The sequence below is a fragment of the Geotrypetes seraphini genome, chromosome 1 (genome assembly GCF_902459505.1).
Source record: "Geotrypetes seraphini chromosome 1, aGeoSer1.1, whole genome shotgun sequence".
Classification (NCBI taxonomy): domain Eukaryota; kingdom Metazoa; phylum Chordata; class Amphibia; order Gymnophiona; family Dermophiidae; genus Geotrypetes; species Geotrypetes seraphini.
The window spans coordinates 29863287-29878630 of record NC_047084.1 but is presented as its reverse complement, the minus strand read 5'-3'; the positions used below and the strand labels follow the sequence as shown (position 1 = coordinate 29878630).

Here is a 15344-nt window from a genome sequence, read left to right as displayed (position 1 = left end):
TATCCTCCAGGAACCTATCTAAACCCTCCTTGAACCCCTGTACAGAGTTCTGGCCTATCACATCCTCCGGAAGCGCATTCCATGTGTCCACCACCCTCTGAGTAAAAAAGAACTTCCTAGCATTTGTTCTAAACCTGTCCCCTTTCAATTTCTCCGAGTGACCCCTAGTTCTTGTGGCTCCCCACAGTTTAAAGAATCTATCCTTATTCACTTTCTCTATGCCCTTAAGGATTTTGAAGGTTTCTATCATGTCCCCTCTAAGTCTCCTCTTCTCTAGGGAGAACAGCCCCAGCATTTTTAACCTGTCGTCGTATGCAAAATTTTCCATACCTTTTATCAGTTTAGTCGCCCTCCTCTGTACTCCCTCGAGTATCGCCATGTCCTTCTTGAGGTACGGCGACCAGTATTGAACACAGTACTCCAGGTGCGGGCGCACCATTGCGCGATACAGCGGCATGATGACTTCCTTCGTCCTGGTTGTGATACCCTTTTTGATGATGCCCAGCATTCTGTTTGCTTTCTTTGAGGCTGTCGCACATTGCGCCGATGGTTTCAGTGATGTGTCGACCATCACCCCCAGGTCCCTTTCAAGGGTACTCACCCCTAGCAGTGTTCCCCCCATTTTGTAGCTGAACATCGGGTTCTTTTTCCCTACATGCATGACCTTGCATTTCTCTACGTTAAAACTCATTTGCCACTTTTTTGCCCAGTCTTCCAGTCTCGTTAGGTCTCTTTGCAGGTCTTCACAGTCTTCCGTGTTTCTAACCCTGCTGCAGAGTTTGGTGTCATCGGCAAATTTGATAACCTCACATTTTGTCCCCGCCTCCAGATCGTTGATAAATATATTGAACAGTAGAGGTCCCAGCACCGACCCCTGTGGAACTCCGCTCGTGACCCATTGCCAGTCTGAGTATTGGCCTTTCACTCCAACCCTCTGTTTCCTGCCTGCCAACCAGTGTTTGATCCATCGGTAGATATCCCCTTGCACCCCATGGTTCCACAGCTTTTTAAGTAGCCGCTCGTGAGGTACCTTGTCGAAGGCTTTTTGGAAGTCAAGGTAAATGATGTCTATGGATTCCCCCTTATCCATCTGGTTGTTTATTCCCTCAAAGAAGTGCAGCAAGTTCGTGAGGCATGACCTTCCCTTGCAGAAGCCATGCTGACTCGCCTTCAGTTGTCCATTGTTTTCTATGTGTTCGCAGATTTTGTCCTTTACCATTGCTTCCATCATCTTCCCTGGAACTGAGGTCAAGCTTACAGGCCTATAGTTTCCCGGGTCACCCCTTGATCCCTTCTTAAAGATGGGCGTGACATTTGCTATTTTCCAGTCCTCTGGGATCTCCCCTGTCTTTAGGGAGAGGTTGCATATTTGGCGAAATGTCTCTGCTATTTCGTTTCTCAGTTCTTTTAGTACCCTTGGGTGGATGCCGTCCGGGCCTGGTGATTTGTCGCTCTTCAGTCTGTCTATCTGTCTGAGGACATCCTCTTTGCTTACCTCTAGTTGTACCAGCCTTTCATCGTGTTCTCCGTTTATAATTACCTCGGGTTCCGGAATATTGGATGTGTCCTCTCTGGTGAAGACTGACGAGAAGAATTCGTTTAACCTGTCAGCTATCTCTTTTTCCTCTATTATCGCTCCTTTCCTGTCTCCGTCGTCCAGTGGTCCCACTTCCTCTCTGGCTGGCTGTTTCCCTTTCACATACCTGAAGAAGGGTTTGAAGTTTCTTGCTTCTCCTGCCAATTTTTCCTCATATTCTCTCTTTGCTTTCCTGACCTCTTGATGACATTGTTTCTGGTGTCTTTTGTGCTCTACCTGGTTTTCCTTTGTTGGTTCCTTTTTGCATTTTTTGAAGGATGATTTCTTGTCGCTTATCGCCTTTTTAACTGCAGTTGTTATCCATGCTGGGTTTCTAGATCGATTTTTTTTGCACCCTTTCCTAAACCTTGGGACACACAGGTCTTGTGCCCCGAGCACTGTGCCTTTAAGCAGTGTCCAGGCTTCCTTTACGGTCTTCACCTTCCCTGAGTTGTTATTGAGCTTTTTTCGTACCATTTTCCTCATGACCTTGTAGTTTCCTTTTCTGAAGTTGAGTGCAGTCGTTGTGGTTCTTTTCACCTTTGATGTTCCCATGTTTAATTTGTACTGGATCATGTTGTGATCGCTGTTTCCTAACGGTGCTAGTACCACCACTTCCTTTGCGGGTCCCTCTAGCCCGTTGAGGATTAGGTCTAGGGTGGCCTCCCCTCGCGTTGGTTCCGTGACCAGCTGCTCCATGAAACAGTCCCTTATCGCCTCTAGGAATGTAGTTTCTTTCGTGCAATTTGAGTGCCCAATGTCCCAGTCTATTCCTGGATAGTTGAAATCCCCCATAACCACCACTCTTCCACTTTTGCTCATCTGTCTGTAGGGTTCGGTTCCAACTGCTATCCCTGAAAGCAATTAGGTGAGAATTTTTTAAATCTATGTGTCTTTTGAACATAATAAACTTTTTATTGGATAACTCCTGCTACATCCAGGCACTTTGGTTCCACTTTTGTTGCTTTGGATACACCAGTATCACCCTTTTTACAGATACCTTACACATCCAAGGGAGGGGTGGGGGGGAGGGGAAAGTATTTGGGATTGCTAAAAGTATTTATCTATAATATTGCAATAATATATGCATATGCAGTGTAATAGTTATGTGAGGAAGGGAGGGAGAAAAGGTTTGGTAATGTATTAATTTTGTGTATTTTAAGTGCGTTATGTATAATGCTCATGTTTAATATAGTTGTATTGCACTGTCAAAATTTGAAAATCAATAAAGAATTAAACACAAATGCAGGAAGGCTAAAATTAAGGATGGGAGTTAAGAGTATATAGCACTTAGTATATAGTATAGTATTTAAAGGTACATATATAATAGGTATCTCAGAGACCCAGTGTAAGGAGAACAATCAATAGAACACTGTGTTCCTTGGGTACAAATTATATCAAAGTAATACGGTGGATCAAATTGGAGGGAGTGGTACTGTGTATTAAAGATGGACCTATATCAGACAGTAGAAATTCTGTAGGAAACAGACCTTATGGATAGTGGAATACGTCTCTCCTTTTTGGTTTGTGGCTGCTCTTACCTATGCAGATCTCATCACTTGTATAACGTACCGCTGTAGGTTGTCCACCTCCATATTATTGAGTCCTATGGAAGAGCTGCTGAGATAAGACTGCACTGTTTGCATATCATTTGTTTCCAAGGCTTGGTTCAGCAAGGCGACAGCAGACAACATTTCCACAGCTACAGACAGCTCATCATGAGATAGGCAGTTCTGTCAAAAACATATTAAAAAATATTTAAAAATAATAACTACCAAGCTATCAAAAGCAGGCGAGAATTGGATTGGGTGCCATTAGTCTGACCTCTACATATTACATCTTACGAATGCTAGAAGTAGCAATAAATTTGACAGACTGAAATCATCTTCCACCCTAGCTGAGGTGGAAAGTTCACTCTTGTCATGGTATCTGCCAAACTAAGAAAAGTCAAGAACAGGCTTCTTGCCACCATGAAGCAAACTAGAAAGTATAAAAAAGTGGGGCAGGATAAGGGACTTGCAACAAACCACTGGAGGATTGGCTAAGAGTAGGATATCCAATTTATTTGGCAAGGCAACATGCAATAGATCTGATCCGGAAGGCTAGCATAGTTATTTCCTAGCACTAAATTCTACCGTACTTCTTGTTTTTATTGCTAGTCATGCTATTTCCCCCTTTGAGTAATTAAACCGATGGCAGGCACATCATAACTATACAGATGTCAATCCTCAGAACATCTTATGATATATATATCATTTCAAGTCCCCGTCTTGTATATCTTTATAATCATTTGTGCCAACCACCACCTACCATTCTCTATTTTGTCTTTATTTTTAATTTTTAATGGCTGAACTTCACATGATTTACACCAATGATTTTTAGAATTATTAATTATGGGCAACCACTACCTATCGTACTTTACGTTCCTCAAACCAAAACTTAAGGGCTCCTTTTACAAAGCCGCATTAGCGGCTTTAGCGCACGTGACTTTTAATCTAGCCGAAAAACTACCGCCTGCTCAAGAGGAAGCGGTAGTGGCTAGCGCGGCCGGCAGTATAGGGCGCGCTATTACGTGCGTTAAAACAACAAACGCGCCTTCGTAAAAGGAGCCCTTATTTTCTATCCCTTCACTAAGATACAGCAACACCATGCGTACTAGTATTTTCTCTGTTACAGCCCCTACAATTTGGAATTCAGCACCAAATCACATAAAAGAAATTATATCCCACGATAAATTTAAAAGCAGCTTAAAGGCCTTTCTTTTTAAATATGCATATGATAGGACAGTAATGGAAGTCTGTTTTCTTCCATTAGCCTTGTATTTTAGATTTTTCCCTTCCACTTGTTTTTACCCTCTTCCCATCTTTTTTCTAAATACTGTATTTCTGCCCAGTTACTTCTCGTATCAGTAAGTCAATGTTTGTCAATGCTTCAGACTGTTAGTGTTATTGTATTGAAATTTGTTTTTAATATATGTTTTATTACACTTCCCCCTCCCCATTCATGGTTTCCACAGTCGCGGTTTCATATATTCGCGATTTTTTTTTTTTTGGGGGGGGGGAACCCCCATAGTTTACCAAGTTCCCACCTCTCTCCAGCCTTCCTCCCAGCATCCCAGCCTTACCTGGTGGTCTAAGCAGGCTTTCGGGGCAGGAGACTACGGGAACTCAGGGCAATCATTTTCTATTGGCGATCTGCACGGGGCAGGAGCGTAGGAAGATTGCTCCTGCCACGAAAGCCTGCTAGACCACCAGGTATGGCCTGGATGCCAGGGGGAAGGCGAGAGGGAGGCGGGGGTGGGTCAGAGTCGCACGAGAAGATATTTGTGTTTTTTTCTCAATTCACGGTCCGGCTCTGCCTCTATCCCCTGTGAATACCGAGGGAGAAGTGTATTTCTTTTTTATACTATGTAAAACCGCTTTGATATATGTTAAGACAGTATATAAAATTTTTAATAAACCTGAAACCTACACTTTACCTACCCTCAAGCCTGTTGTACATGTATACATTAATCATCACATGGACTATTGAAACTGCCACTTCCTAATTGCAAAATCTCTGTCTATAAACTAATCAACCTCATCAGAGTATCATCAGCAATTGATTATAATACAAATAGCTCAATGCTGGTCCTCATCAGATTGTGTCCATCAAGGTGATCAATGATGCGGTCCTTTATCAGCACCTCTACCATATTTCCTGGTACTGAGGTCAGACTCACTGGTTTGTAGTTTTATGGATCACCCCTCAAATCTTTCTTGAAGATCGGCATAACATTCGCCACCTTCCAATCTTCCGGAATCCTTCCTGATTTGATCGACAGATTGGCTATTAGTTGAAGCAGTTCAGCTATAGCCCCTTTCAGTTCCTTGATTATCCTTGGATGGATGCCATTTGGTCCCGAGGATTTATTATTTTTAAGCCTATCAATCTGCCTGCATACCTCTTCTAGACTTGACCGTCAACCCTGTCAGTTTCTCGTCTTCGTTTCCCGTCTATAGCCTGTTGGTATGTTGTGTATATCCTCTTCGGTAAACACAGACGCAAAAAATGTGTTCAGTTTGTCAGTGATGGCTTTGTCCTCTTTTAGCACTCCCTTTATTCCATGGTCATCCAATGGCCACACCACTTCCTTTGCAGGTCGTTTCCCCTTAATATATCGAAAGAACAGCTTGAAGTTTTTTGCCTCCTGGGCTATTTTTTTACTCATAGTCTCTTTTGGCCCCTCTTACCGCCTTATGGCACCTGCTTTGATGCTGTTTGTGCTTTTTCCAGTTTTTGTCCATTTTCGACCTTTTCCATTCCTTAAACGAAGTCTTCTTGTCTCTGATCGCTTCCTTCACTGCTACAGTGAGCCATGCTGGTTCCTTGTTCTTTTTCCTCTTGGATCCCTTGTCGATACACGGTATATACAGATTTTGCGCCTCGGTGACTGTGTCCTTAAAAAGGGACCATGCTTTTTCTAGCATCTTTATAGTGCTTATCCTCTTCTTAATATTCTTCCCCACCATGAGTCTCATCCCTTCGTAATTCCCTTTTTAGAAGTTCAGTGCCATGCCTGTCGTTCTGGATCGATATTTCACCCCTGTGTTCAAGTCAAAGCGGATCATATTATGATCACTGGTCCTCAGCGGCCCCTCTACTTCTACACCTTGCGCCAGTCCTCGTAGTCCATTTAGATTTAAGTCCAGAATTGCGTTTCCTCTCATATTTTCCTTGACAGGTTGTTCCAGGAAGCAATCGACTACAGCAGGGGTACCCAATACGTCGATCGCGATCGACCGGTAGATCGGGAAGGCAACGTGAGTCGATCGCGGAGCCCATCCCGTGATAGACTCATGTTGCCATCCCGATCTACTGGCCAATCAGCCTTCCTCTCCCCGACGTCAAAGACGACAATGCCGGGCATCCAGTTTAGTCAGTTTAGATCATTTCGGGTGGGTGGTCTGTTTTAGATCATTTTCAGCAGCCTGAAAAAGAAATCATCCTGGCTGGGGTCGGTGTCATGCTCTGGAGCTTCTACAGCCTTCCTATCTGGCCCTCTCCCTTCTACTTGCATCCGGCCACACCCCCCTGCTCCGCGGCTCTCTTCGGCAACTCAGCAGCAGTGATCGACACAAGCTTCTGACATCGGGGCCTATCCTCTGCAAGTCCCGCTTGTTTCAACTTCCTTTTTTCTACAAAAGCAGGACTCGCAGAGGGAAGGCCTCGATGTCGGCAGCCTGTCTTGATCACCGTTGCTGATGAGTTGCTGAAGAGGGCTGCAGGGCAGGGTGTGTGGCTGGATGCAGATGGAAGGGAGAGGGCCAGATGCAGGACTCGTGGGTGAGGGAGGAGAACGAGAGAGAGAAAGAGAGAGGGGAGGGAAACAAAAGGAAATATTTCATACCGGGCTGGGCCGAAATGGAGGGAGGGCGGAAAAATTCTGGCTACAAGAAAAGGGAGGAAAGCTGAAAATGGAGATAGTGACACAAAGAAGAGAAAGGGTAAGCAGGACCTACTGAATAAGGATAGAGATACAGAGGGGACATGAAGAGGAGGTGAAATAGAGACATAGAAGTAATGCTGAAAAAGGGGGGGGGGAGATAAAGACATTGAAAGGGCAAATGGTGAACATGGGGTAAAGACAAGGACAGAGACAAATGAAGATTCTGAAAAAGTGGTGAGATAGGGATATAGGTGAGATGGACACAAAGAAGAGTGATGCTGAAAAATAGGTGGAATGGTAATTCTGACAGACACAGAAGGGAAATGCTAGATCAAGGAGAGATGGGGCTCAGGCTGGATGGAATGGGGAGAAATGCCTGGTTGGCCCGGAACTTCCTCTCCTAAGTCATAATTGATGTCGGGGAGCAGAATGCTGTTCAGCACAACGCTTTTGCAGGGAGAGCTTGGGGCGGTGGTGGCTTGGGGGCTGTTCCCTGATGGCGGCAAACCGAGTGGCTTGGGGGGAGGGTAGGGAGAAGGAAAGAAAGGGGGCAGGCAGGGAGACAGAAAGAAGGGGGAACAGGGAGACAGAAAGAAAGAAAGAGAGGCAAGGAAACAGAAAGAAAAAGTTGGGGGAGAGAATGAGGTCTGGAGGAGAGGAAACATACAGGAGGCTGAAAGAAGGGAAGAAAGATTGGATGCACAGTCAGAAGAAGAAAGTGCAACCAGAGACTCATGAAATCACCAAACAAAGGTAGGAAAAATGATTTTATTTTCAATTTAGTGATCAAAATGTGTACGTTTTGAGAATTTATATCTGCTGTCTATATTTTGCACTATGGCTCCCTTTTACTAAACCACAATAGCGTTTTTTTAGCGCAGGGAACCTATGAGCATTGAGAGCGTGGGCCATTCAGCACAACTCCCTGTGCTAAAAACTGCTAGTGTGGTTCAGTAAAAAGAGAGGGAGTATATTTGTCTATTTTTGTATGGTTGTTACTGAAGTGACATTGCATAGAGTCATCTGCCGTGACCTCTTTGAAAAACTCCCGGAATATGAATGATAATTAATATTTTCTCTGCCTTTCAGTGTGCTTTGTGGGTTTAAAAAAAAAAAAAATTTCATTATTTGGTAGATCATTTTGACTTGGTCATTTTAAAAGTAACTCGCAAGCCCAAAAAGTGTGGGCACCCATGGACTACAGCATCCAGGAATTTGGTCTCCCTACTGCAGCCGGAGGTGCCTAGATTCCAGTCTATCCCCAGATAATTGAAGTCGCCTAAGATAACTGTGCTGCATCCCTTGTAGTGTTTAATCTCGTCTGTCATTTCTCCATCAATTTCTTCAGACTGCTCTGGGGGTTGGTAGTAGATGCCGATCTTCATTTCCGCTCCATTTGTTCCTGGAATTTTGACCCATAGAGACTAACTTATTCTTCATGTTCTCTCTGGTAGACTCAATTCCCTCTTTGATGTATAGGGCAATGCCCCCCACCTTTTTGAGCCACTCTGTCTCTGCGGTATCCCGGTAGCACAGTGTCCTAGATGTTTTTTTCATTCCACCATGTTTCTGTGATGCCAATGATGTCAAGGTTATCTTTTTGTGCCATAGCTTCTAATTCACCTATCTTATTCTTTAGGTTCCTTGAAATCGTATACATACACTTGAGTTTGAGGCCTGTTACTTTCTTGCATTTCCTTCCCTCTTGTGTTCCTTTCGATCCGTCAGGATTTCTGTCTTGCCTATGATCCGGTGAGTTTTCCCCGCTGTCTTTCTATATGGTATCCTCTGGGTATACCAGTTCCTGAACCATTGACTCTCGGTCAACTGTCAGCTTTCCCCTTCTTCTTAGTTTAAAAAACTTCTCAATTTCTCTCTTGATGTTGCCTTCAAGTAGTCTCATTCCATCTCTGCTGAGGTGGAGTCCATCCTTACTGAATAGCTTGCTCTTCCCCCAGAACGTCATCCAGTTGCGCACGAAGTGGAATCCTTCTTCCTCACTCCAGCGCCGCATCCACGCGTTGACTGCTTGCAGCTCCATCTGCCTCTTCTTGTTGGCCCTGGGTACTGGCAGGATCTCTGAGAACGCTACCCTCTGCATTCTGGTCTTCAGCTTCCTTCCTAGCATCCAGAACTGGTCCTTCAGTACTTCCCTGTTGTAGTTCCTGTTACTCACATTGTTTGTCCCCACATGGATCAACATCGCCATATCTTCCTCTTCCACGCTGTCGATGATCCTGTCGATGCGGCTCACTATGTCTTCTACCTTGGCTCCCAGGAGGCAGGTCACCAGCCGATCCTGTCTTCCTCCTGCTATGTGGCTGTCGACTTGTCTTATGATGGAGTCCCCCACGACGATTGCTGTCCTCTCTATTTTCTCCTGCTTCTCTAGCCACAGGTCTTTGTCCCTGGTGTATATCCATCTCTCCAGCAGTAGGTCCGTGTCCTCTGTGCACTTCCATCTTCCCTCATCCTGGCATTGGCTTGCACCGGACTCATCTTCTTGTGGGTTCCTTCCACTGTTTCCAGATCTCGCTTCTGTGTCACCCATTTCTTCCTTGTGGTTGTCCTCCAGATGGTCCTCACTCTCTGTAGTTGTTATCTCGGCAGTTCCACTGTTGCTGGTGATTTTTCACGGCCTCCCTGTATGCCTCCTCGATGAATTTCTCTAACTCTCGGACTTTTTCCTCGATGGTTTCCTCTATCTTGACGTTCTCTGCATCCCTGTCCTCCTCCTCCACTGCTCGAAGTGCTTCCAGTTCCAGTATTCTGCCCTCTAGGAGTCTGACTTGTTTCTTCAGGTTCTCCAGTTCCTTGCATTGAGTGCATACATAAGACCGCCTCCCAGAGGGGAGGTGTACCGATCAGCAGGATAAGTGGATTTTATTCCTCTATCTTTAATATCTACTGGCATTATACAGCATAGCATAAGACACGAACATAAATTGAAGGTTTTTTGCCAGTGAGGTTACCGCTCGACTGCCTCTTTAAGCCGTTTTGGTGAGGTGGGAGGGCCCGTTCTGAGGCTTTTTCCTTCATATTGTAGTGATCTGGTCTATTCTGTGTCTGTTTGATTTACTTTATTGAACTTGACCACACTCTTTTTGAAAGTGTTTATCATACTATACATTGAGTTTTCAGGATATCTGGGTTTCTTCCAACTATAATACCTAGCATATGTGACACCCAGGGCCCATCATTTTTTGACACCTCTCCCCCCATCTATATGGAAAAATATAATTTTTAATAACAATCCACATATCGCACAACAAGAGTGTACCTAGGAAAAGGCAGAATCTTAAACACTGCAGTGAGCACTAGAACACAAACACATACATTGTAAAACTAAACAAGCCAGATCCTGCACAGTCAATTGATCCTGTACAGTCGATGCTATCAGAAAGCCATGTTCCTTTCATACACACAGACAGATACACCCTCGCCCAATATGGAATAATCACAAACTAAAAATAGAAATATGTAGACAAAAGCTAAACTGAACTGCCAAGAAACCAGACTCTGCATACAATGCAACATCACAACACCACAAAAACAGTAATACATGTCCTCTAATACTGTGCAAAATATAAAGACAGTAGATGTAAATTTGAAAAAAACTGATACATAACAATCATCACTTTACAAATTAACAAATAAAAATAAAACAAATGAGAAATAAGAAAATACCATTTTATTGGACTAATCTCCGTAAGCTCGGTCCCCATCCCCACAAACCACCTGATTCCATCCACACAAGTCTTGAATTGTTTTATATTGAACTTATTATATTAAAATATAAAAAGAAACAATATTCTGTACAATTGTCAATTTATAAATCGGCATCTTCTCCCCACTCTCTCTTCCCTATTTCCCTTCAGCGTCCTCAGCCCACTCTCTCTCCATTTTCCTTCAGCGCACGCACATAAAAACAAGCAAGTAATTTTATATCATTTTCATTCTATTCATTCATAGAAATTAAAGTCTAAATAATGCCAGTCACATAACAAAACATGATTTTACAAAAATAATTCCCTGCACAGTCAAGCCTGCAAGGATTACTACCGTATTTTCACGCATATAACGTGCGCGTTATACACGATTTTACAAACCGTGCATAACCATGCGCGTTATATACGTGAGCGCATTGTACAAATTTTTTTTTACATAGTTTCCCCCCGACGTCCGATTCATCACCCCGAAGGACCGTTCGCACCCCCACCCCAAAGGACCGCTCGCACCCCCACCCGAAGAACCGCTCGCACCCCCACAGCCTCCTCCCTCCCCATCCCGCATGGAGAAGCTGCCTACCGTTGTTTCCGGATGCCAGTGAGCCCAGCTGCTTCCTCTGCCGGCGGTCCTGCCCCTTCTCTTGAACCCTGCGCTGCGCTGCTTCCTCTTCCGGCGGTCCCGCCCCCCCACCCCCCTCCCCTTGGTACGCCACTGCTTCAGATAGACCCGAGTTCCAAGGATGGAACTTAGGCACAGTTTGGACGTGCTTAATGCGATCTGCTAACTAGCTCTCTGGGTTTTTATTTTTGCTTTATTAAGCTCAAAATACATTTAATAAGCCACCACATAAACAGGGTATATCAATATAAAGATATTGCATGCAAAACCTTCTATTTTTCTGGCACATGAAAAAAACAGCTTTATGTTTCATGCTAAAAAGCTACCCTTTTATTCTCACTAAAGATTGCTCCAATGAGGTCATTCTTGAAACAGGTAGATTCAGCAAATAAAGCACATAACAAAAATATATAGATGCATATATAATTTCATTTGTAAAAGGTTATAAACAGACCTCAGCATGGCTTCTACTTCATTGCAAATGGAGGTTTGCAGCTGCACAATGGTGACCTCATTGTGAGATCATCAAGGTGCACTTGCAAGGTAGAATGCCACAATTAAAATATGTGCTGGGGAGCTGTTTGGGATTTGAACCTATCATCTCTGGAAGAGGAACACAGGGATTTTACTTATTGAGCTATAGCAGCTTTCATGCAGGTGTCTCTGACTGCCCTGTGATATGATAGTTTAGGGATCTGCTAAGCTATCATATCACAGCTGCTATAGCTGAAAGCTGCTATAGCTCAATAAGTAAAAGCCCTGTGCTCATCTTCCACAGGTCATGAGTTTGAATCCCAACCAGCTCCCCTAGCACATATTTTAATTGTGGCATTCTATATTTTTTTCATGTGCTTTCTTTGCTTTCAAGAATGAGCTAATTGGAGCACTGTTTAGTCAGAAAAAGGGTAGCTTTTTAGCAAGAAAACTAAAGCTGTGTTTCATGTGCTGTGCTTCAGTTAAGGGATCTTTTCCTCTAATTAGCAAATAGCATTGCTGTTTGTCCACAAAAATAGAAGGTTTTGCATGAAATATCTGTTTTGATGTGCCTCATGTATGTGGTGCCTTATTAAATGTATTTTGAGCTTAATAAAGAAAAAATAAATCCCAGAGAGCTATTTAGCAGATCGTATTAAGAATGTCTAAAGAGTGCCTAAGTTCTGTCCATAGAACTCAGATCTATTTGAAGCCCAAACTAAACTCAAAAGTAGACCTGGTTTTCATTTGCCTACAATAAAGGCATCATATGGATGCCCTAGGTCACTCAGTATTATGTAAATGAATGAAAGGACGCCCAAATTGAGTCACTTCCCAAACCATGCCCACGCCTATTGAGTTAGGCATGAGTTTTTTTTTTTTTTTATATAATATTTATTTATTGGGCATAAAAAATATCAGACAGTACAACATCAAGCTTGTATATGGCAGCAACATCAAAATTGAAACAAAACCCAAAAAGCATCGCCAATACATGAATAGATATCATCAAAACAGCCCAATACAGCATTTTATTCTTAACCCCAATCCGCCCTCCATGTGAACCTCCCGTCTATTCCTTCTCCTCCCCTCCCCCCCCCAAGAACTCCCCAAACCCAACCCCAACCCAAACCCAGACCCGTGTGGTGCATAACACTTGGCAAGAAGACATACCAAGTAAAGTGTAGAAAGAAAGAGAATAAGAGAGAGAGTGCGAAAAGGAATCAGGACATACGTCCCAGCACAGGCCCTGTGAAGTACAGAGCTCACGGACCCCCACCCCCACCTCAGTGTCCCATCGCTCAATTATTCAATAGTATGCTTCGTTCCCTATGAGAGAGGGACATCCAGTACCCCTCCCACACATCCTGAAATTTGGCCCACCTACCCTCGTCATGGGACCCCACCATCTTACGCTCGATCAGCGCCATTTCAAATAGGGACCCCTGCCATTGGGGAAAGGATGGGCTAGAGGAAGCCCGCCAAAATATTAAGATGGTCCTCTTAGCCAGGAGTAGAGCCTTAAACACCAACAATTTTTGTCCCCCAGAGCAATTTGAGAGAGCCGTTCCGTCGTAGAACAGTGCTACCTCCGGGGTACATGCTGGGAGCGTAAGGGAGAGGGAGGACAAAAAAGCCCACACTCGCTTCCAGAAACCCCGTATGAGAGAACATCCCCAGAACATATGTCCCAGGGTGGCGGGAGTCACTGAGCATTTGGGACAGTGCTCGTGCTCCGCAAAGCCCGCTCTGTAAGCTCTCCGAGGGGAGATGTACGTTCGCTGAAGGAATTTATACTCCTGTTCTCTGTGTATCATATTGCAGGAAAGGGAGCGCAGGAAACCAAAACAATGGGAAAGCAAATGGGGTGTAATAGTACAGTTCAGGTCAGCGCTCCATGCCCTAGCCAAGAAAACAACCCTCTCCGATAACAAGAACAGCCCCAGCTCAGTAACATAAAAACGCAGGCGCGGAGCAGAATCCTCTCCCAATGCTAGGCAGCGACCCAATCTCTTAGCCGCCGCTGCGCATCGGTCAGCCCCCTTAAGCCCAGCAATATAGTGACGAAGCTGTCCATAACTAAACGTATCCACTCGATCTAACCCATATAAGGACACCAGTCCCTCGGCGGATATAATAACCCCATGGTCATCAAGAACATCTCCTACTCTCCGAATTCCCCGCGAATGCCAAAGTCGAAATACCTGATTGTCATTACCCGGGCTGAACAGGGGGTTCCCGGTAAGCGGCAACAGTGGAGAGGCATCGTAAGGTATACTCAGACGCTTACAAAGCAATTTCCAGATGATTCTCATATATGCCCATACCACGTGTCTCCGTTGTATTAGGTCTAACTGGGCCGATGGGGCATGCAACAAGAACAATCCGGAGACCGGATATAAAAAGTCCCGTTCAACGGTAAATGTCAAGAAGGAAGAGCTCTCTAAACACCAATCTCGGAGCAGTCTCATACCACACGCTAGATTATAAGCTCGTAAGTCCAAAAGACCGAATCCGCCCTGTGCCTCCGGTAGCATCAATACACTCAGGGGCAATCTGGGCCGCCGACCCCTCCACAAAAATATCCGCAGGGCTCCATATAACTCATCTAGATCCGCCCGGCGCAACCAAAGCGGCAGAGTCTGTAGCAAATAGAGCCAACACGGCACTATCATCATGTTATATAAGAAAATTCGACCTGCCATGGAGACCGGCAGAGCTCCCCATAGGCGGAGGCTCTCAATAGACCGTCGAAGTAGGGGTCGGACATTGATCTCATATAGGCGAGATAACGACGCTGGGATGAAAACTCCCAGATATTTTACCTGTAAGGAGGCCTCCTTCATGGGGAAATCTGACCAATTATGCGCGATACTTAAATGGATAGGCAAAGCCTCAGATTTAGATACATTAAGCTTCAGACCCGATAGTGCTCCAAACGAATCAAACAGGTCCAACAAAGGGGAAAGATGAGCAACCGGATCGGTGAGGAGGACCATGATATCATCCGCGAAGGCCATGCATCTCAAGGATGAGCCCCTCATCTCCACTCCCACGATCGAAGGATGGGTGCGGATACCCAATAATAGAGGTTCTAGAAATAAGATGTAAAGTAGTGGGGACAAAGGGCAGCCCTGCCTAGTGCCTCGCCGCAGAGAGAAAACCGAGGATGGTTGCCCATTGACCAGCACCGCAGCTTCCGGATTGGAGTATAGTGCTTGTAGAGCCCCCATAAAAAACCCCCCAATCCCATATCGTTGTAACAAGGGGAACAGAAAAGCCCACTCCACCCGGTCAAAGGCCTTTTCGGAGTCAAAACTAATAGCCAGAGCTCGCTGTTCCTGGGAAGTGCAATGGGCCAGTGCAATCAAGAGCTTACGGACATTATGACCTGCCTGTCTCCCCTTCACAAAACCCGCTTGTTCCACCCCTACCAACGATGGAACCATAGGGGCCAATCTATTAGCCATTATTCGGGCTAAAATTTTTAAGTCAACGTTGATAAGTGAGATAGGGCGG

The 15344-nt window shown here is 44.7% G+C and overlaps 1 protein-coding gene across 3 annotated transcripts in view; it reads right to left on the bottom strand.

Moving 5' to 3' along the window:
• Positions 1 to 15344, bottom strand: part of IQGAP2 (IQ motif containing GTPase activating protein 2) — a 511872-nt gene that overhangs the window by 173926 nt on the left and 322602 nt on the right. For all 3 annotated transcript variants that reach the window (XM_033929310.1, XM_033929312.1, XM_033929311.1), the window contains one exon: positions 3149 to 3309. In XM_033929310.1, coding sequence (XP_033785201.1) covers positions 3149 to 3309 — 161 coding nt within the window. The remainder of the gene's footprint in view (positions 1 to 3148; positions 3310 to 15344) is intronic.